General features: G+C 48.7%; 1 protein-coding gene across 1 annotated transcript; it reads left to right on the top strand.

The window, feature by feature from the left end:
* The first annotated feature begins 6908 nt into the window (after positions 1–6908).
* On the top strand, positions 6909–19289 carry IVD (isovaleryl-CoA dehydrogenase). The gene is made up of 12 exons (XM_058738193.1): positions 6909–7091; positions 8475–8564; positions 8822–8873; positions 11192–11361; positions 11812–11905; positions 12100–12236; positions 13480–13576; positions 15221–15314; positions 15812–15893; positions 16440–16544; positions 16620–16692; positions 17409–19289. Exons 1-12 carry the CDS (start codon positions 6939–6941, stop codon positions 17540–17542), a joined length of 1281 nt encoding a protein of 426 aa, XP_058594176.1. The 5' UTR covers positions 6909–6938; the 3' UTR covers positions 17543–19289.
* Positions 19290–19978: the final 689 nt, after the last annotated feature.

The following is a 19978-nucleotide window of genomic DNA, read 5'->3' as shown; positions in this document are numbered from 1 at the left end:
AGGCTTCCCTGCTGGCTTACTAAAGGCACAGCTATTTTCATTTCTTAGTTGATCGAGGCAGACTTTGGCTTTGGCTGTCTTCCTTTTTTTTTTTTTCAAATGTGTATTTACTTTTCTTTAATGTTAATTTCATTTTTGAGATAGAGCGTGAGTAGGGGAGGGACAGAGAGAGGGAGAGCAAGAATTGAAGCAGGCTCCAGGCTCTGAGCTGTTAGCAGAGTCCTACGCGGGGCTCGAACCCATGAACCATGAGATCATGACCTGAGTGAAGTTGAACACTTAACCAACTGAGCCGCCCATGCCTCCCAGCTATCTTCCATTTTTTTTCCTGCATCTCCCAATTTCTTCACCAAACTCCCATCTACTCTTGAGCATTGAGTCTGCCACCCAATCAAAGCAAGTAACACCCCCACCCTAACTTTCAGGGATGGCTAAATTTCTTTGCCTTCATACAAAAACATTCACACAGTTGGTTATGTCCCAAAAATTATGAAGGGGAAACCCAGTTTCATAATTCTCACCAGTGATAAGGACTGAATATTCTACCCATTTTCAAAATGTTGACAGTTTAAAAGATTGTTTATCCCAATAATTTGAAATTGGCATTTCTGGCCAAAAAAAAAAAGTTCTACTTCTTGGAAGGAGAGGAGGGGAAACTCAGCTGTGGGATCCTTACCTCCTTGTCAGCCCTCCCTAGTTAACACCTAGGAATGTAACTCAGTGGCTGTTACTCATCTTTCCCAGCACAGAAACCCCATTTACTCGTAGCTTGGGCTCCCAAGGGGCTTTCACCTCACTGTTCTTTGCACTCCCAAATGGCGTTTCTGCACTCTTGCCTTTGCCCGTTCCCTCCAACCTCTGCTCCATCTGCCTTTTGTACATGTGGAGGTGTTCTGGGTGTTTGATCTGGAGCCTGGATGAATTCATATATGTTATATTAACTCAGCAAATTGTGATCTGTACCCTCTACTTTGCTGGATGCTATAGGAAACTTTAACTCAGCATGGCATTCTTAACCTCAAAGATGCTTGTAATCTATTTGGTAAGACAACATGCTGGTGACATGTAAGTTAAATAACAAGCAGCAATACTTTACTAACAGGGTTGTGTGATAGAGTTGTGTACTCTAATAATTAACCCTGGGCTAATTTGGTGGAAGAAGGCTTGATGGAGGAGGTAGAATAAAGATTGAAGGAAGAGTAACATTTGGAGAGGCTAGCTAGGAAGTTAAGGACCTTCCAGGTTGGTGAACACGTGGAGGTCTGGGGAGAGTAGCAAGCTGGGAGCCTCACTTCCTTTCCCCACTCTTTGCTCTATGCCCTATGCATCTCTTCTGCCTGGCTGTTCCTGAGTTCCAGCCTTGTGTGGTAACCCAATCATCTAGTAAATAAAATGTTTCTCTGAGTCTGTGAGCTGCTTTAGCAAATTAAACCTGGGGAGGGGGTATCATTGGAACTTCAGGGGGAAAGAGTCATGAAATGTCCAGATGAATCCTGGAGAAATGAGTATGGGAAACTAGGCTTGTTCAGAGGGTTCAAGATGAGAGGGGATTATGTCTGACACTTAAGTGAGCACTTGTAATATGCCATCCATGGTGTTTTTACATGTTCCTCATCGTACTTCTTAGGTAGTCTTCATTACCATCACAAGGTAAACACTATTACCTCCTTTTACAGCCAGGGAAATAGGCACCGAGAAGTTAGGTTGGTTTGCCCAAGGTCAAACAGCAAGCAAATACTGGAGAAAGATTTGAGCCAGGGAATAGTGGGGGCAGGGACGTACGTGGTGTTAGTAGAAGTCATGAAGATCCTTAAATGCCAGCCTAAGAGGTGTGGATTTTTGTCATCTAGGCTAGAAGTTTCCCAACTTTCCCTAGTGTCTTAGTAATATTTATGACACCTGAAGAAATACTTAATGGTTCTATTTTAAGTAGTGAGATCCATCAACTTAGTAGGTATTTGAAAAAATAATGCACATAAATCTAAGAGAAAAATTTCATTGCTTTTTTTAGTTTATTTATTTATTTACTTAAGCAATCTCTACACCCAATGTGGGGCTTGAACTCGTGACCCGAGGAGCAAGAGTCACCTGCTCTTCCCACTGAGCCAGCCAGGCGCCCTGTGTTTCATTTTTAACTAACTATAATTACTAATGCAATCATCAGTGCAAAATGAACAAACTTTTAAGAATCTCTAAAAGCAAGGAGTTTTATTAGAGCCCAAGTAAGAACAGCTGCCCAGACATCATGCTTTTCACAGGGAAGGTGCTCCAGAGAATGAACAGTTTTTACATTGAACGGTTTTTGCGTTGTTAAATTTTTTTTGCATTTTGTAAAAGCTCAAAAGATAATAGCTTAACATACAGGTATGAATCATGAGTTTTATGAGTTCAATGAGTTTACTGTCAAGGAGCACAGAGAGTAGGAATATTGATTGATATCTTAAGAACAAGATAGTTTTCCTTTAGGGCTTCAGATGTACAATGTATGCTTGGTTGGCCATAAATCAGGCTTATATGAAGGTTTATATGAAGTTTATGTACGTGCTGATTTATAAATCTAAAATGTCCTTCCTTATGTTTCAGGCTTTTAGAAAAGCTTCTTCTCTCACCAGAACGTTAGGCACTGCTTAACTTCTCAAACCGTGGAATCAAGTTGGACACTACCACCTTCATTCCCTGTTTGACACTGAAAGGAACCTAAATGACCTAATGTTGAAACTGACCTACTTCAAGCTAGTAGTAACTATATTATCTAAGAGATGTCAAGTATCACTGTGATTCACCCCAAAGCTTAAAATATCCATGGTATCCCTCTGAGTTTGCTGCCCATGGGCACCTTGGCTCACATTCTGGAAACCACAAATCTAGGCAATATGAATCCCTGAGAAATTTTCAGCAGGCAGTCATCGTACTATTTTAGAAAAATGAATCCAGCATTGGTGTTAAAGATGGATGGTGGGGGGGGCGCCTGGGTGGCGCAGTCGGTTAAGCATCCGACTTCAGCCAGGTCACGATCTCGCGGTCCGTGAGTTCGAGCCCCGCGTCGGGCTCTGGGCTGATGGCTCGGAGCCTGGAGCCTGTTTCCGATTCTGTGTCTCCCTCTCTCTGCCCCTCCCCCTTTCATGCTCTGTCTGTCTCTCTCTGTCCCAAAAATAAAAAAAAAAATAAAAAAAACGTTGGAAAAAAAGATGGATGGTGGGATTGAGACAGGAGTGTCAAGGACATCAGGAAAACAGAAATGAAATGTGTTAGGGCCATGACAGCAAAGGTGTAAGGGAAGATTTGAAACACAAGAAAGCTACACGAAACACAGATGACCCTTGAACAAGGCAGAGGTAAAGGACACTGACCCCTCTCCCATGGGTACAGCTGAAAATCTATATCACTTAAAAAAAATCTTAGAATTTTTATTAGGTGAGATGTATTTATTTTAAGTAATCTCTACGCCCAACATAGGGCTCGAATTTACAAGCTTGAGATCGAGAGTCACATGCCCTACCACCTGAGCTAGCCAGGCACCTTGAAAATCTGCATAGAGCTTTTGACTCCCCAAAAACTTTATCAATAACCTCGTGGCCTAACCAATAACATAGTTGGTCAACACCCATTTTGTATGTTTTATGTATCAATACTGTATATTTAAGGTAAGCTTGAGAAAAGAAAATGTTATTAAGAAAGTCTTAGGAGAAAATACATTTCCAGTACCATACTGTGTTGAAAATCAATATATAAGTGGACCCATGCAATTTCAAACCCATGTTCTTCAGGGGCCAACTCTAATGTATGGCACAAATTGTGGGGGGAAGAAATGTACATACTTAAGAGGTTTTCAGCAGGGGTGACAGTAAGAATTCTTTATAAAATAAGAATGTGAAAACTTCAGTTTACAACCCATCCCTAGCCAGATGGGTATGTGTAGGAATCCCAGACCAGGCACTAAAAAGTGGTCTTTGCAAATTACTTCTCTTAGTCTCATTTCTTTTTTTTTTTTTTTAAGTTTAATTTTTAAAAAAAATTTTTTCAGGTTTCTTTTTTTTTTTCAATATAATTTATTGTCAAATTAGTTTCCATACGACACCCAGTGCTCATCCCAACAAGTGCCCTTCTCAGTGCCCATCACCCACTTTCCCCTCTTCCCCACCCCCCATCAACCCTCAGTTTGTTTTCAGTATCCAAGAGTCTCTTATGATTTGCCTCCCTTCTTCTCTGTAACATTTTTTTTCCCCTTCCCCTCCCCCATGGTCTGTTAAGTTTTTCAAGATCCACATATGAGTGAAAACACATGGTATCTGTCTTTCTCTGACTGTCTTAGTCTCATCTCTTATCAGTAGAGATAATACCTGTCTTGCTGGATTGTATTTCCCACACCTAACCTAATAAAGATTATATCAAAGTTCAAAATTTATCTTCAAATGATTCCCTTAATAATCTTGCTCTCAACTTCCACTATAGTGCTGGCTCTCAGTCTCTATCCTTGGTGCACGCTTTTACCATGCCTTTGTAACCCTCAGATATTCAACTTCCTCTCCAATAGACACTCCCAACTTTCATCCCTTCTGGCTACTGTCCATCTTCTGTTCACAGGCAAATTTCTTTTCTTTAATTTTTTTTTTTTTTTTAAGATTTTATATTTGGGACACCTGGCTGGCTCAGTTGGTAAAGCACATGACTCTTGGTCTCTGGGTTATGAGGTCAAGCCCCATGTTGGGTGTGGAGATTACTAGAAAATAATGGTTTTTAATGTTTATTTTTGAATGAGAGAGAAAGACAGTGTGAGCAGGGGAGGAGCAGAGAGAGAGGGAGATGCAGAACCCAAAGCAGGCTCCAGGCTCCACCTGTCACAGTATAGAGCCCAACGCGGGGCTCAAACCCACCAACCACAAGATCATGACCTGAGCCAAAGTTGGATGCTTAACTGACTGGGTCACCCGGCACCCCATTTTTGTTGTTGTTGTTGTTGTTGTTGTTGTTTTAAAGATTAAAAATTTTTAACATCGGCCTGGAGCCTGCTAGGGATTCTCTTTCTGCCCCTCTGAATCGTGTGCATGCGCGTACACACCATTTCTCTCTCTCAAAAAAAAAAAAAAAGAAAAAAGAAAGGAAAAAAAGAAAGAATTCTACTCCTGGAGAAATTGAAACTGCGATTAAGTCTTGATCTGCTGTCCTGGGGCAAGTGACTCCACCTGGGGCCTATGGCTTCCTTGTCAACACTCCCAACAGCCTTGCAGTGGTGGTATTGGTGGTGTTTTCATTTTCATGAAAGGTGGTATTGTTTTCATTTCATTTCATCTTCATCCCAGAACTCAGGGTGCTGAACTACTTGAAGATGAACTGTTCAGGGCATTGGTCCACCACGTTGGTGGAGGAAAACAGCAATGGGGGGTGGGGGTGGGGGATAGAGGCTTAATTCCATCAGCTCTCCTCTTCCCCTGTTAAATAACAAAAATTCAACTGAGTAAATTTTAAAGATCTAATTGGCTTTATTAAATGTTTCATGACAAGGGCAGTATCCCATCTAGCAAATAGAAAGGAGCTCCATAGAGTTGTAGAAAAGGAAAGGGTTTGGGGTACCTGTGTGGCTCAGTCAGTTAAAGCCTCCGACTTTTGCTCAGGTCATATCTCACAGTTCACAAGTTTGAGCTCCGCATCGGGATCCGTGCTGACAGCTCAGAGCCTGGTGGGATTCTGTGTCTCCCTCTCTCTGCTCCTCCCCTGCTTGCATTCTGTTTCCTTCAAAAATAAATAAACATTAAATAATTAAAGAAAAGGAAAGGTTTTTTAGAGTAGCAATGGAATAGGAAAAGGAAATTATTAGCAAAGAACGATTGTTTCAGGAAAGGTCTATCCTAAGGGGAAAACGAGGGGCCTATCAATAATTGTCTAGAAAATTTCAACACTAGGATTTTCAACACTAGGAAGTTCCCATGATTGGGTGGTTAAAGGTTACATTCTTGGGGAGGTGAAACTGCCTAGTTTAGGCAGTCATGGTTTAGTGACTTAGAGCCTTAAGTGGCTCCACTATGGCTTTGGGTTTTCTTTTTAATACTTGTAATACACTACTCTTCCTTTTCTGTATCCTCACCCCCAACCCTGTTTTTAAAAAGTCCTGATTGCTGGTTTGTTTTTTGGGTTTTTTGTTTTTTGGTTTGTTTTTTGTTTTTTGTTTCCTTCTTTCTTTTGAGAGAAAGAGAGTGTGTGTGTGAGCCGGGGAGGGGCACAGAGAGAGGGAAAGAAAGAATCTCAAGCAGGCTCCGCACTTCCAGCACAAAGCTCAAAGCAGGGCTCAACTCACAAACCATGAGATCATGACCTGAGCCAAAATCCAGAGTCCCACGCTTAACCGACTAAGCCACACAGGTGCCCCCAATTGCTGTTCTTAAATAATTTAGAAGACAGCAACTCTTTCCCACGAAACTCCAAAATCGAAAAACCCTGTGACGTAATAAAACAACATTTATTGACTTCTAACAGTGTGCACACTGGAGCCAACACTTCTTAGCCATCCCATGGCTTTAACGATTTATTTCCAAGCACTGGGCATCCCAGGCTGTTTTAACACTTCCTTTCCTGCGGAGGAACTACAGACTGCTACTTCAACGCGGAGTAGTGAGGCGCTACTCCACTCAGAAAACGCCTTTCTTGCTCTTCTACTAAAAAAAAAAGTCCCAACCTAGGAGTGACTTCATCATAGCGGTTCCGGCGCCCCCGCCACCAACCCCACCACGGTGTAGTTAGGCGGAAGGTCACCGCTGATTGGCTTGTGTGGTAGCCAAGGCCAGCTTGGCGTTCTAGCCGGCAGCAGAGGGTGATAGGCTGCTGGAGACCCACCCCTCGCCGATTGGGCGGGGGCAGCGAAGCCCGGGATTGGTGGAGCCTGCGGGGCGGGCTCCGCGCCCCTGCCTCTGGCGCTCTGCCTCAGCTTCCAGTGCAAGGGCGAGATGGCGACGGCAGCTTGGCTTCTGGGACGGCGCGTCGCGAATTGGAGGCTGCGGACTCCGCTGGCGCCGCTCGCCAGCGTCGTGTCACAGCGGGCCCACTCCCTCTTGCCCGTGGACGATGCGATCAACGGGCTAAGCGAGGAGCAGAAGCAGGTAGGGAGCCCGATCCCCTTCCGGGCCCCAAGGCCTGCTGGCCAGGCCGCATCGCCCTGCTCCGTGGTCGCCTCGACGTTCTCTGCCCGGCGCCCACCCTGCTGCCGCAGTGGGAGCGCGAGAGCGGGCGCTGGTCTCAACCTCACTTCTGTGGAGGCAGCAAAGCCTAGCTTTCGAGTTAGATAAGGAGTCAGAGAAAAGAAGGCTGCTGGGAGACTGATGGTGTTTTGGAGGAGGATTGGCAGAGCCACTCGAGTGTGACGGAAAGATCCTTAATCTGTCTAAAGTCCACTTACATCTGAACACTGCCTTAAGACTGTGGTTCTCAAGCCTCGTTAATCGTCATCATCAGGGAATCTTTGTCCAATACACATCTTAGGGGCTTTGAAATGCAGAGTGTAATCTGCTGTAATTCTTCAGCCTACTGGGTCAGAGCACAACGCCGAACTGTAACTTGAAAGGTCCTTACAGAGGGAGCTGAACTAGAGCCTTCCTGGAAGAAAGTGACTTTATTTGGATGCTGGCACAGAATTCCCCAGGAACCTGATTCTCCTGTTAAGCAAGTGCCTGAGCTTCTAGAAACGCCAGCAACCGTTTGGGTTTGCAGTCAGTAAACAGAGCTTTGAATCACCTCAGGCAGGAAGGGGTTCAATCCTGGCTCTCAAACGTTTCTGCCAATAGTTTCTAATCTCTTTGGGTATCCTTTTTGTCAAAGGCTCAGGGGCAGAAAGCCTGGCATGTGCCAGAAACTGAAGAGGGTGGGCTGGAGCACAGTGAGTGGGGGTGAGGAAGGTACTGGAGAAGGCTGGAAGAGTCAGGAGGGGTCAGCTCATGCAGGGCCTTAATAGGCCTGAGTAAAGAGCCTTCTAGGTATAATGAAAAGGCATGGAATGATCTTATTTAGGGGAGTGACATTTTAAAAATACTCAAGCTGTCGGGGTCACCTGGGTGGCTCAGTTGGTTAAGCATCCGACTTCTGCTCAGGTTGTGATCTCACACTTGGTGAGTTCAAGACCCATGTCGGGCTCTGTGTTGACAGCTCAGAGCCCACAGCCTGCTTTGGATTCTGTGTCTCCCTCTCTCTCTGCCTCTCCCCCGCTTGCACTCTCTCTCTCGCTCTCTCAAAAATAAATAAACATTAAAAAAAATTATTTTTTAACTGTTTAAAAAAATACTCAAGCTGTCTAAGCTGAGGACCTTAAAAGACATAAAGATCATCTCTGGGAAAGTATAAACTAGTATGCCCTCTAAGTTTCAATCTGATGCTGTTTGGTGGGTTGTTTGTAGCCTGTTTTCCTGAATGTGTCCTCGATAGTGAAGATGCTGTTCTTAGTGGCAATAGTGTAGTGTTTCAGTGGCATCTGTCCACCTCTTTCCTTCTAGCTTCGTCAGACCATGGCTAAGTTTCTTCAGGAGCACCTAGCCCCCCAGGCCCAGGAGATTGATCAGAGCAATGAGTTCAAGAACCTTCGAGTGAGTCATGATGCCCACGCCAGAGGGGGGGGGGGGGGGGGGGGCGGTGCAGAGCGACAAGGGGGCAGCTTGGGGGCTGGGCTAGTCTGGGCTAGGAATCGAACTGCTAACTGGAAGAGCTCACACAGTCTTGTGGTAAATGTGCTCCCAAAGAATGCAGCCCCTATCTGTGAAGCGTCTGGGTCTCATTCCAGATGTGCCAGACACCTGAGACTGGCTGCCTTCTCACAGCTCACTGCACTCCTTTCTGTTGGCAGGAGTTTTGGAAGCAGCTGGGAAACCTGGGGGTCTTAGGCATCACTGCCCCTGGTGAGTATAGTTTCCTTCCCTAATGAGAACTCACATGCCCTTTTGCACTGTTCCCAAAAGAAACAGGAGAGGAGGGGAAAGATCATGCTGAAAGAAACTCAGGGGCAGAAACTTCCTCTTGGACCTGAGAAAGCACCCACAGAAGACTATCAGCCCAGAGAAGAGTCCACTCTATTCCTTTAGGCAGTGACATCTGGAAGGCAAAGAGATGAGGCCAGTGCGGTGATGGATGAGGATCAGACTCTTGAACTCTGCATGCTTACTAAGCTCCCCCAGGTGATTTGGGGAGTTTAGAAAACTCCATTATCATGCAACTGTCTTGCATGTCTTACTGTCTCCTCTACTCCCTAAGTTCTACTCTACCAGGAGCATCTAGGCAGGACCACTCAGGACAGGGGTGTCCCTGTGGGGACTGCCTATGTCTTGTGCCCACAGCTGACCCTGGAGCTTATTTTGAGAGCCTCCCCGTGAGGTGGCCAGATGATGTCTTTAATAGGCTCTCCCTGGCCTGCCCATTGTCCCCTATGGGTCTTACTACTTGTTTCCAGGAGGAGAGGGCACAGAGCTGACGGGCTTCGGTTTGGATGTTGGCCTCTGAAGGAGAGGCCCAGTGGGGCTTGCAGTACCCAGTGAAGAAATAAGCCTGTGGTCTTACCTGCCGAGGCCTGGACAGCCCACGCTGCTTCAGCTTGTACTTATATTGGAACAGAGGCAGAACACAGTTCTTACATCCCCCTCTTGCTGCTTGGAGACAATTCCTGGGATTTGAGCTGATTTAAGAGTAATGACAAAATGGAAGACTTAAAAATTTAGACCCATCCTAATGGAAAATGGTAGGAGCAGGGCACCTGGGTGGCTCTGTCAGTTAAGAGCAGGACTCTTGATCTCAGGGCCGTTGAGTTCAAGCCCCGCATTAGACTTTGTGCTGGGTGTGAAGCCTACTTAAAAAGTAAAATGGTAGAGGGGTAGGCCACTGGAAACTCCCAAACAAGTCTTCCTTCCACTGTGTCTTGGGGGTTTAAGAGCCGCCCCCCCCCCCCCCCCCAAAGAAAGCCAGTTCTGGTGAGCTCTGGTTTCCACCTGGTTGTCCTGGTGGCTCTGTCCAGTGTCACCCACCTGTGGTCTTTCCTTCCCAGACTGAAGAGAATTGGGCTAATCTTTCCCAGAGCCTAGGATGAGCCTGACTCCTTGGTCAGAGTAAACGTGTGCAAAGAGTCTTTTATTTTTTTCTTAAGATCTTATTTTATTATTTAAAGTCATCTCTACACTGTCGTGGGGCTCGAACTCATAACCCCAAGATCAAGAGCCGCATGCTCCACTGACTGAGCCAGCCGGGCACTCCTGTGTGCAAAGAATCTTACCAAGATTTACCCAAAGAGCAAGGCTGGGGGTGGGAGGGTGGTAGCACCAGATGGTCCAAACCTGTCGATTTGGGATCAGTTGCCAAGGAAAAGCCACGTTTTCTGGTGAGGAGTTCTGAAATTCACTAGCTGTGGCTCTCGTGCTCCCGGATACTAGTTTTGCTTTTTTGTTTTGTTTTAACTTTTTTGAGATAGAATTGACCTGTAACATTGTGTGAGCTTAAGGTGTTCAATATATCGATTTGATAATCCTGCTTTGGGGCGCCTGGGTGGCGCAGTCGGTTAAGCGTCCGACTTCAGCCAGGTCACGATCTCGCGGTCCGTGAGTTCGAGCCCCGCGTCAGGCTCTGGGCTGATGGCTCGGAGCCTGGAGCCTGTTTCCGATTCTGTGTCTCCCTCTCTCTCTGACCCTCCCCCGTTCATGCTCTGTCTCTCTCTGTCCCAAAAATAAAAAAAATAAAAAAAAAAATAAAAAAAAAAACGAAAAAAAAAAATGATAATCCTGCTTTGTTAAGTCTAAACACCTGTGCTATGAAATCTCACCTTCCTCGGGCCTTTTGCACATGGCATTCTTTGCTTGGGACCTATTCTTAGTGCTCTGACCCTCCCTCTCTGTGTTTCTTGGTTAACTCCAGGTCCTCTTCCATTTATTCATCTGCCCTTCCAAGTAGCGGGTGCTCAGGCTCTCTTGTCTTCATCAAGTGGTCTATCTGGGATAATGCAGGCATTGCAATGACTATTTCCTGAACCACGCCTCAGCTGACCAGAGGCAGCAGACAAAACCAGTTCTGTGAGCTTGTAAATCAGAGCGCATGGCATCAGCCTGTCAACCTTGCTAGGGGTAACTGGGAATGGGTGCTGCAGAGTATGTTCTTTGCTGCCAATAATCATTCCTGTGAACATCCCAATTTAATCTGGGCTACCTTTTCCACTCTACTGCATCACCTCCACTCCCAGCTCAGTATGGCGGCTCTGGCCTGGGCTACCTGGAACAAGTTCTGGTGATGGAGGAGATATCTCGAGCTTCTGGAGCAGTGGGGCTCAGTTACGGCGCTCACTCCAACCTCTGCGTCAACCAAATTGTGCGCAATGGAAATGAGGCCCAGAAGGAAAAGTACCTCCCCAAGGTGAGGAAATGGGAATGGAGAAACACGCCAGTGTCACAGGGCCACCACCAACACTGAGGCACCCTCCCCTGTCGGCAAGGGCCGGTCAGACTTGCTCCCTACAGTGTGCTGCCCTCAACCGGGTACAGTGAGGAAAGGGTCAGGGATTTGCTTTAAAATAATTTGGTAAGAAGAATTAAAACTAGGACCAGAAGTCCTGAGTCGGTCCCTGGACAACATTTGCAGAGCATTCTAAGAAATGCAAGACCAGGACTTGCTTCCCTTGTGAAGGGAATGGGAAAGCAGAGATATTTTCAGTTTTGTAGACGGTGGGCTTCTCTTCTAGGACTTTACCAATACCTGGTCTGAGATGCGTTTGAAGGGGTGTCATGTGCACAGGTGAAAGCAGGACAAGTGAGCTCCTGTAGGGCACTTCTGAGTCATAACCAGCCCTTGCCGTTTCCCTTGCAGCTGATCAGCGGCGAGTACATAGGAGCCCTGGCCATGAGTGAGCCCAACGCTGGCTCTGATGTTGTCTCCATGAAGCTAAAAGCAGAAAAGAAAGGTGAGGCACCTCTTGGGAGCTTCTGGAGTGGGAGCTGAAATGGGCAGAGAGACAGACCTCCTCAGGGTGAGGGAGCAGTAACCAGGGGTGGCCCCTGCTGGGTTTCCAGAACTGTTTCCCAGCAGCAGGTCCATGAACTGAGTGGTGAGACAGGCCACCATGGCTTGAGCAAGTAGCCAACTTCCTGTCCTTAGGCGATCACTACATCCTGAATGGCAACAAGTTCTGGATCACCAATGGCCCCGACGCTGACATCCTTATTGTCTATGCTAAGACTGATCTGGCTGCTGTGCCAGCCTCTCGAGGCATCACGGCCTTTATCGTGGAGAAGGTGAGTGGAGGACAGTGCATGACGGGAGGCTTTTGTCTCCTGACGGGGGTACCAGAGATGGCTCCCTTCAGCTGGTGGCAGACACAATCAGCGTGTGCTCTGCCAAGGCTCCCTGAGGCGGGGGTGAGGCAGAAGAGCTGACAGAAAGGAGGGTGGCCAAAGTGGAGCCCAGGATGGGTCAAGTCAAAGAATGGTGGAGCCTTCCGTAGAGCTAGGCCACACAAAGCAGTCCAGGAAGATGAAGACTGAAAGGCAACTGGCTTTGACAACGAGGATGTCATTGGTGGCCTTGGGGAGAGCAGCTCTGGAGACCACAGCATGAATGAGAATGCAGGTGGGGGGGTGACCGAAGACTGCAGCAAAGCAGGGGGGAGCTAGAGCTGGAGTTGGAATGAAAAGGTGGGCATTTGAGTTTGTTTTGAAGATTGGGAGAGAACTGAGCAAATTATTTGGTAGAGAGAAAGGAAAAGAGGAGAGGGAGGCATTGAAGTGTGTGGGAGCAGGTGAGCAAGGCCCAACTGTGAGCCAGGAGAAAGAGGTAAGGCCGGGTTACAGGTGATGGTGGAGGAGCCATCTGCCTCATGACCTCAAGGTGTGAGGGCTGGGAACCACAGGAGTGGGGGATTGGGGAGAGAATCCCATGAATGAGTATCATAAAGGTTTGCAATACCCTCCACAGAGAAGGGGCTGACCAGGTTTGAAGAATAGGAAAAGTGAGGGTCCAAAGGGCTGGCTGAGGTTGGAAATCTCAAGGTCCTGTGGCACCACTCCTGTCAGCCTGTCCATCCGACACTCTCTGCTAGTCACTTGGGCAATGCACTCGGAATCTGATTAGCCAGGCCAAAGCACATAGATGGCTGAATTGATCCTGGGTGGGACTCGGGTACAGAGGCAAAGGAATTGAGTGGGCTGCAGAGAGGGTCTTGGAAGTGCTTTCCCCTGAGGAAAGGAAACAAAGGCAGCAAAGGTCAGGGAGCACCCAGGGAGTGAGTGTTGCACTGAGAAAGAACCGCTCTGGTGAGAAGTGGGGAGAATGCACCTAGCAGCAGGGGTGGGGGGGTGTTAGGGCCAGAGCATCAAGGAGTAGAGCAGTCATACAGAGTGGGGGCCCTGAGAGTAGGATGCAGTGTGTTGTACAAATTCAGGGACTGGATGGGAAGGCAGGCGTTTCCCAGGAGTCTGCCTTTTACTAGCCTTCCTTGGGGACTGGTCTGTAATCAGGCCACCTTTTATTCCTATAAAGGGTATGCCTGGCTTCAGCACCTCCAAGAAGCTGGACAAGCTGGGGATGAGGGGCTCTAACACCTGCGAGCTAATCTTTGAAGACTGCAAGGTTCCCGGTGAGTCTCGAATGGACAAACCCCTGTCCTGACCCTTTCATAAACCGAGAAAGCCCATCTCTGGGTAAGAGAAGCTCACCATTGTCAGCTTACCGATGACATGCGTCTAGGCAATGGGCCTCCCACTGCTCCACTTGCCCATTGGCCTGTCCGTGTGGGACTCGGGCTGCCGGGCAACCGTCCTTCTGGCCAGAGCTGTGTGCCTGACCATGGCTGCAATGAAGGGTGCTTCTTCCTCTATGGATAACACACTGTGCAGGGTGGGATTCCAGTGTCTGGAACAGACAGGTAAGATGTGCCCTCACTCTCTAATGTCCTTCAGACATCCTCGTTTGTGTGTGTCCCTGAACAGTTCCTGTGAGGTAGGCATGAACGATGCTAACAACCATTCAAATAAACTGATGGAAGCCAGACTCAGTGAAAACCTGGCAATTCGAGTATTTTCACCCCTGAAGTGTAACTGAAAACATGACACATCATGGGAGAGCCAGCATACCCATCATGTGCTAATGAGACATGATTAATGGGCATAGATTCGATGGCCAGCTAGGTGTGCTCTGTGCCTCAGCCATAGACCATCCCTTTCCCCGGTGACCCAGGACCCCAGAAAAGGATGCTTTGGTTACAAGGAGCTCTAGGGAGCAGGGGTAATCAGTACAGATCCTTCTGTGTCGGTAGGAAACAACCACCATCATCAGGCAGGTCAGTGGTGTCCATGCTGTTCTCTGTTTCCTGTTCACACCTCCCAAGGCCATCCAGTGTCCTGACTTCCAGGGTGGAGAGGCGTTCAGCAATTTCTGTATTGTATTGTATTGTACTGTATTATAAGTAGGCTCCACACCCAACATGGGGCTTGAACTCATGACCCTGAGATCAAGAGCCACACACTCTACTGACTGAGCCAGCCAGTAGCAGCCCCTAGCAGTTTCTGTAACTAGCACTGAATGACCCATCTCTTGGACAAAGACTCTTCCATAGATCACTTTTGTCAGGGTGAGAGGGGATGATACTGGAGCAGAGCAGACTCAACCTGGGGGACACTAATTCTCGCCTTTATGGGCATGGATAAAAAGAACTAGGGAGAGGTTCCATGGCAATTGAGGAAGAGAAGGGGAAGATCTAAGGATGGGGACTTTGTGTCTGGTCTTGTGGATGGTGTGTGTGTGTGTGTGTGTGTGCGCACGCGCATGTGCCTGATGGGTTGGCGGAGTGGGGGGAGAGTCCCTCTAGCAAGCTCTACTTCTGACTGGAAGTGGTAAACTTCATTCTTTTCTCTCACTCAGAACCCTACTTGAGGTCAGGTGACATTTTAGTGCCTGTGTGAAAGCTAGGTACCAAACCTAGCAGCTTTTATAAAAGCGAGGAGTCTGGGAGCGCCTGGGTGGCTTCACTCCATTAAGTGTTCGACTTTGGCTCAGGTCATGATCTCACGGTTCGTGGGTTCAAGCCCCACATTGGGCTCTGTGCTGACAGCTCAGAGCCTGGAGCCTGCTTCAGATTCTGTGTCTCCCTCTCTCTCTGCCCCTACCCCACTCATGCTCTGTCTCTCTCAAGAATAAATAAACATTAAAAAAATTTTTTTTTTTTTTTAATGAGGAGGCTGTGAATAGCCTTCTTCCCTCTGACCAGCATTTTTCCTGGCAGCTGCCAACATCCTGGGCCATCTAGGTAAGGGCGTCTACGTGCTGATGAGTGGGCTGGACCTGGAACGGCTGGTGCTGGCTGGTGGGCCCCTTGGGTGAGTATGAGGCTTGGCAGAGCTGGGCTTTTGGCAGGCGGTACCATTGCCGACTTCCCTTTGGGGGCCAATGGGAGCCGCCTCCTGGAAGATGCACCTTCTTTCCTGGAGATGAAATGAACAAACGTCCTCCTCCCATATTTAATTTCTTCACAATGAAGGTAAATATTATTATATGAGAGACAAAGGGCCTAAGGGACTATCCTGCTTAATTAATCAGGCTGGAACAGGATGCCCAGGCTCTACGGCCTGCCTGCACAGAGGTCCTGCCACTCTATCTGGTGTCAGGGAAAGGGGCCTAAGGCCTGGGCAGTCAGGGCAGTGACTGAGCAGGGATGATAAGAGTCCTCATGCTCCTTTTCTCCTCCCTGGGACTCCAGTTCCTTGTCTTACCAAGCTGTATCACCCCAAGCCTTCCCACGTTGGCATTTTGCCACCCCAGGTGGCGATGGGGATACAGCAAGGCACCTCCCCAGTGTCTTTCTCTTTCCTGGCAGGCTCATGCAGGCTGTCCTCGACCACACCATTCCCTACCTGCACATGAGGGAAGCCTTTGGCCAGAAGATTGGCCACTTCCAGGTGAATGGAAATGCTTGTACTGAAATGTACTTTTTTCATTGGGCTCAAATTTTCTTTAATAAATGAGCAAGAGTCTCATTTATTACTGTCTCTTGCCACCAACATGAGTCTGAATGCTTGGAATGCAGGCCTCGGCATGCTCCCTGGCTTTGGAACTTGTCGGGAGGGTGATCACAGGTCACCTCACTTCCTATTTGAGATCAATGAGCTAGACGTCGTAAGGCTGCAAGGTGAAGCGTGCAGATTGTAGGGAGGCAGGGGGAGAGGGAGCAGCATTTCTAGTCACACCTCCTGGTCTGAAGCCACCATGGGATGTTAATGTGGGTTGCCGTAGGTGGAGGGCCATTTCAGTGTGCAGAGTCCATAGCGACGGCAGCTCTCTGGCCATCCCTGTTGTCCTAGGCAAGTGCTGTCTCTCTCTGTGCCCTGGTATCTCCATGCCTGGCTATCAGGTCACTACTGCTGACCTGCTTGTGGCAACTAGGGGGAGTGTCTGAGAGGAATGTGGCTCCAGCATGTTGACTTGTGACCTTCCTTTGTCCCCAGCTGATGCAGGGGAAGATGGCCGACATGTACACCCGCCTCATGGCGTGTCGGCAGTATGTCTACAATGTTGCCAAGGCCTGTGATCAGGGCCACTGCACTCCCAAGGTAAGGGCCAGCCGTTGGGACTCCCTCCTGCGGGGCCCTGGCAGGGCCCCGCTGACCCAGAGCCTCCTCCCACAGGACTGCGCAGGGGTGGTTCTTTACTCGGCTGAGTGCGCCACACAGGTAGCTCTGGATGGCATTCAGTGTTTTGGTGAGTGGCCCCCACTCCCTACTCCCAACCACAGAAAGAGGCTTCCTCTTCACTCACTCTATGCTTTGGCTGACTGCAGTGAAGCTGGTACCCTTAGGCTCCTGCCCCAGGTACTAGGAGGACATCTTAAAACAAATGGGGAAAAGTGCTAGAGGTCACAAGCTGTTCCTACCTTCAGCAATGCCCCTTCTCCTCCTTCTGGCCTGGTCCTGTGAACCAGGGAAATGGGAAATGTGGGAAATGGGGAGGGAGATAAGCCTCCGGGGCTAGATGGCCTTGTTTCACTGCTGCACAGTAGTTAAGAGTACACACCTGAGCCAGAAGACTTAGGTTTGAACCCTTGCTCTACCACTGCCCGGTTTTGTGACTCATGCAAATTACTTAACTTCCCTGGCTGGACCTGGCACCCAGTAAGTACTCCGCAGTAACTTTTTGCCCCCCTTCCCAGGTCTGTCAGTGGCTCTCCCGACCTTTGCCTGGTATCCTCAGCATTCTGGATGCCCTTCCAGCCCCGTGCATCCATACCCACCCACCCCTTCCCCCCCGACCCCACCCTGCAGCCAGGTACTCCCCACATTCTCACCAGTGTTAGCTGCTTCTCTTCAATCGGTCTGTCCTCCTCTGGCGTGTTTCTATAAACTTGGCTTTCTATTAGCTTTCCTCACTGCCCATCACCCTTTATTGTCCTTTCTTCTCTGCCCAAACCCTGGCTGCAGGTGCCAATGGCTACATCAATGACTTTCCCATGGGCCGCTTTCTGCGAGATGCCAAACTGTATGAGATTGGGGGTGGGACCAGTGAGGTGAGGCGACTGATCATCGGCAGAGCCTTCAACGCAGACTTCCACTAATCCCGACCCTTCACCCCTTTTCCCAGCACCTCGAGGCCTTTCTTTGGAAGCAGAGATACAACGGCTCTCCTGCTGCTCAGCTGCCAAGTGCTCAGGCCTCAGAGCTGGGCCAGCCAGCCAGGCCAGACATGGCAAGATGTGGGCAGGCATGGGGTGGAAGGGGCATTTGTAGCCACACTTTCTGGTCTGAAGATTCTGTGGGACATTAATGAAGGCCATGGCCAGTGGAGGGCCTAACTGAAAAGTGTTCAGTGGTTTAAAATGGACTCAGCAGGAAGCCTTCTGGCTCTTCCAGGGCCTGTCGGGAAGGCTTTGGTGACTCTCTGACTTCCGGGCCCTACATTCCCCTGGGTGGGCACTTGGGGGCAGGTAGGCAGCCACCCCTTTTTTCAGCTACACTTCTAGCAGGGAGCCCAGGACACAAGAAGCATTGCTCTTCTCCATGTATTTGAATCTGGTAGCCTCTTCTTTCTGGGGGGAAAAAACCTGCCAAAACCTAGCCTCTGTTTCTGCTGATTTTTAGAGGCATCCACTCCCAGCAGCTGCTCTGTTCCCCCGGGGCTCCATTTGTTAGGGCTGAGATCACACCATGTTGGGGTGGAGCTTGGGGAATAGGCATCTCAGAACACCTGTGCTACCTGGACTCCACCATGGGTCAGAGGTCAGTGTGCTTGGGAGGGATCGGCTCAGCATGGGTCTCTGGCAGCACCTCTGAGCCCTTGAGCACTGCTCTGTCCAGTCCTGGCCGGATGACAGCCCACAGCAAGCATGGTTGGCGGCTCAACTCCAGCCAAGGCTGCCTGTGTACATTTCTCTGGACACCCTATGGCTATTTCTGTTACAACAGAACAGTGGCTGCTGCCATTTTGTATTAAACATACTGAGAAGCAAACCCATCTCCTTCTAAACTGATGTTTTGGGGGAAAAGCAATCTACTTGCTACTGCCTCCTGTCTGCCTCTAGCCCTATGTCCTTGGCAAAGGGCTAGTCCGGGTGCTACCCTCCTGCCCTTCAGCCTGCTCACTGGTGATGTGGGACAAAGAGGTGGCATCCGCCTTTAGGACAGAAGAGGTTTTAACCTCCCTTTCCCAGATCGCCCAGAGAGGTTAACAGTCTTGGAGCTAGAAGGAAGCTTATAAGTTTCTGGACACCATCTCCATGGTATTTAAGAAGATCAAGACAATTTGATTTTCTCAAGGTCAGAACTGAAGCTAGAATCCAGATAAGCAGAAATGAGAATGCCAGCCTGCCCCCCCCCCCCCCCCCCAAGCTGCAGTCAAGAGTGGAATGGGCTTGGGTTGTTCCACGCTATCTAAATTCCTTAAAAGAACTCGTTTTCTTGGCTTTCAGCCCAGGGGTGCCTTTCTGACTTTTGGTCCTGGCCTGTAGCCAAGTGCTGTTCCAGCCTGATGCTTGAGACAGGTGGAGTTAGCGCCTTACCAACCCCAGCCCAGTTCCATCCTAAGCAGGGGGAGACCCAGGGCTTGGGGCACTGTCCTCTTACGTCCCCACCCTGCCTGTTGTTGTGTTGGAGATGAATGTGGCCAGAACACTGGTCTTGCTGGGTTTAAAGTGTAGCTGGAACAGTCTAGAGACCTTCAGAATGTGACAAAATGGAATGTTTCCTCGTCTGTGTGGGTTAAGGAGCCCTGCCACCAACGTGGGGAGAATGTGATTGTTCTCCTGACGCTCTATGTGAATTAGAAAAGAAGTGTTTTAAAATAAAGGCAAAAATAAATAAATGAAAGGGTGCAGCCTGAGTCGTGAATGGAAGAGCAGGGGGCACTTCCACTTTGGTTCTGGTGGGAGTTTGAGGTTCACGTGCGTTCTGTAACCATAAAGCCAGCTGCCAGCACTATTCCTTCCTAGGGCTGCTGCTAATTCCACTCCAATTTTAGGCAGGTCACACTATCAGCCCAGCTCCCCTGTTGCCTACCCTCCCATTCTTTGTTTTCCTACTGTTTGTCCTGTGGGATGGCAACAGAAACTGAGAATGGTTCTCCAAGTGTTGTCTGGAGATACTGTTCATCAGAATTTGGCAACCTGTAAAATGCAGATTCCTTGATCAACCCCAGACTCAAGCACATCTCCAGGAGCAATTCTGAGGCTTGGGCAACCTTTTAAAATAACTGACCTGGGGCGTAGAGGACACTTCCCCAGAGGCCTGAATCCTCATTCTAATATCATCTAGTAATAGTTGCTTGCCTATGTAGCACTCTTATGTCCCCTTTTGACATATCAGCTCCTTGGTCTTCGCCACAACCCAGGGCAGAAGACAATGTCGCACAGGGCCACCTTCCGAAAGACGGATAAGGTGAGTGGCCCATGGGCACCGAACACGGTGGTGAGCTAGCCACGCCCAGGAGCGAAGTGGCGCCAGAGCGGGTGTCAACGCCTTGCGAGACTTGGGGAGGGGAACCCTCTTTTTGATTTGGC

This window comes from Neofelis nebulosa, chromosome 7 (genome assembly GCF_028018385.1).
Source record: "Neofelis nebulosa isolate mNeoNeb1 chromosome 7, mNeoNeb1.pri, whole genome shotgun sequence".
NCBI lineage: Eukaryota > Metazoa > Chordata > Mammalia > Carnivora > Felidae > Neofelis > Neofelis nebulosa.
This window is presented reverse-complemented; position numbering and strand designations above follow the sequence as displayed.

Coding starts and splice junctions, on each gene's coding strand:
- IVD (XM_058738193.1), top strand. CDS start 6,939: ATGGCGACGGCAGCTTGGCTTCTGGGACGGCGCGTCGCGAATTGGAGG. Junction 13,577..15,220: donor TGAAGACTGCAAGGTTCCCG/GTGAGTCTCGAA, acceptor TTTTCCTGGCAG/CTGCCAACATCCTGGGCCAT. Junction 15,894..16,439: donor AGAAGATTGGCCACTTCCAG/GTGAATGGAAAT, acceptor CTTTGTCCCCAG/CTGATGCAGGGGAAGATGGC.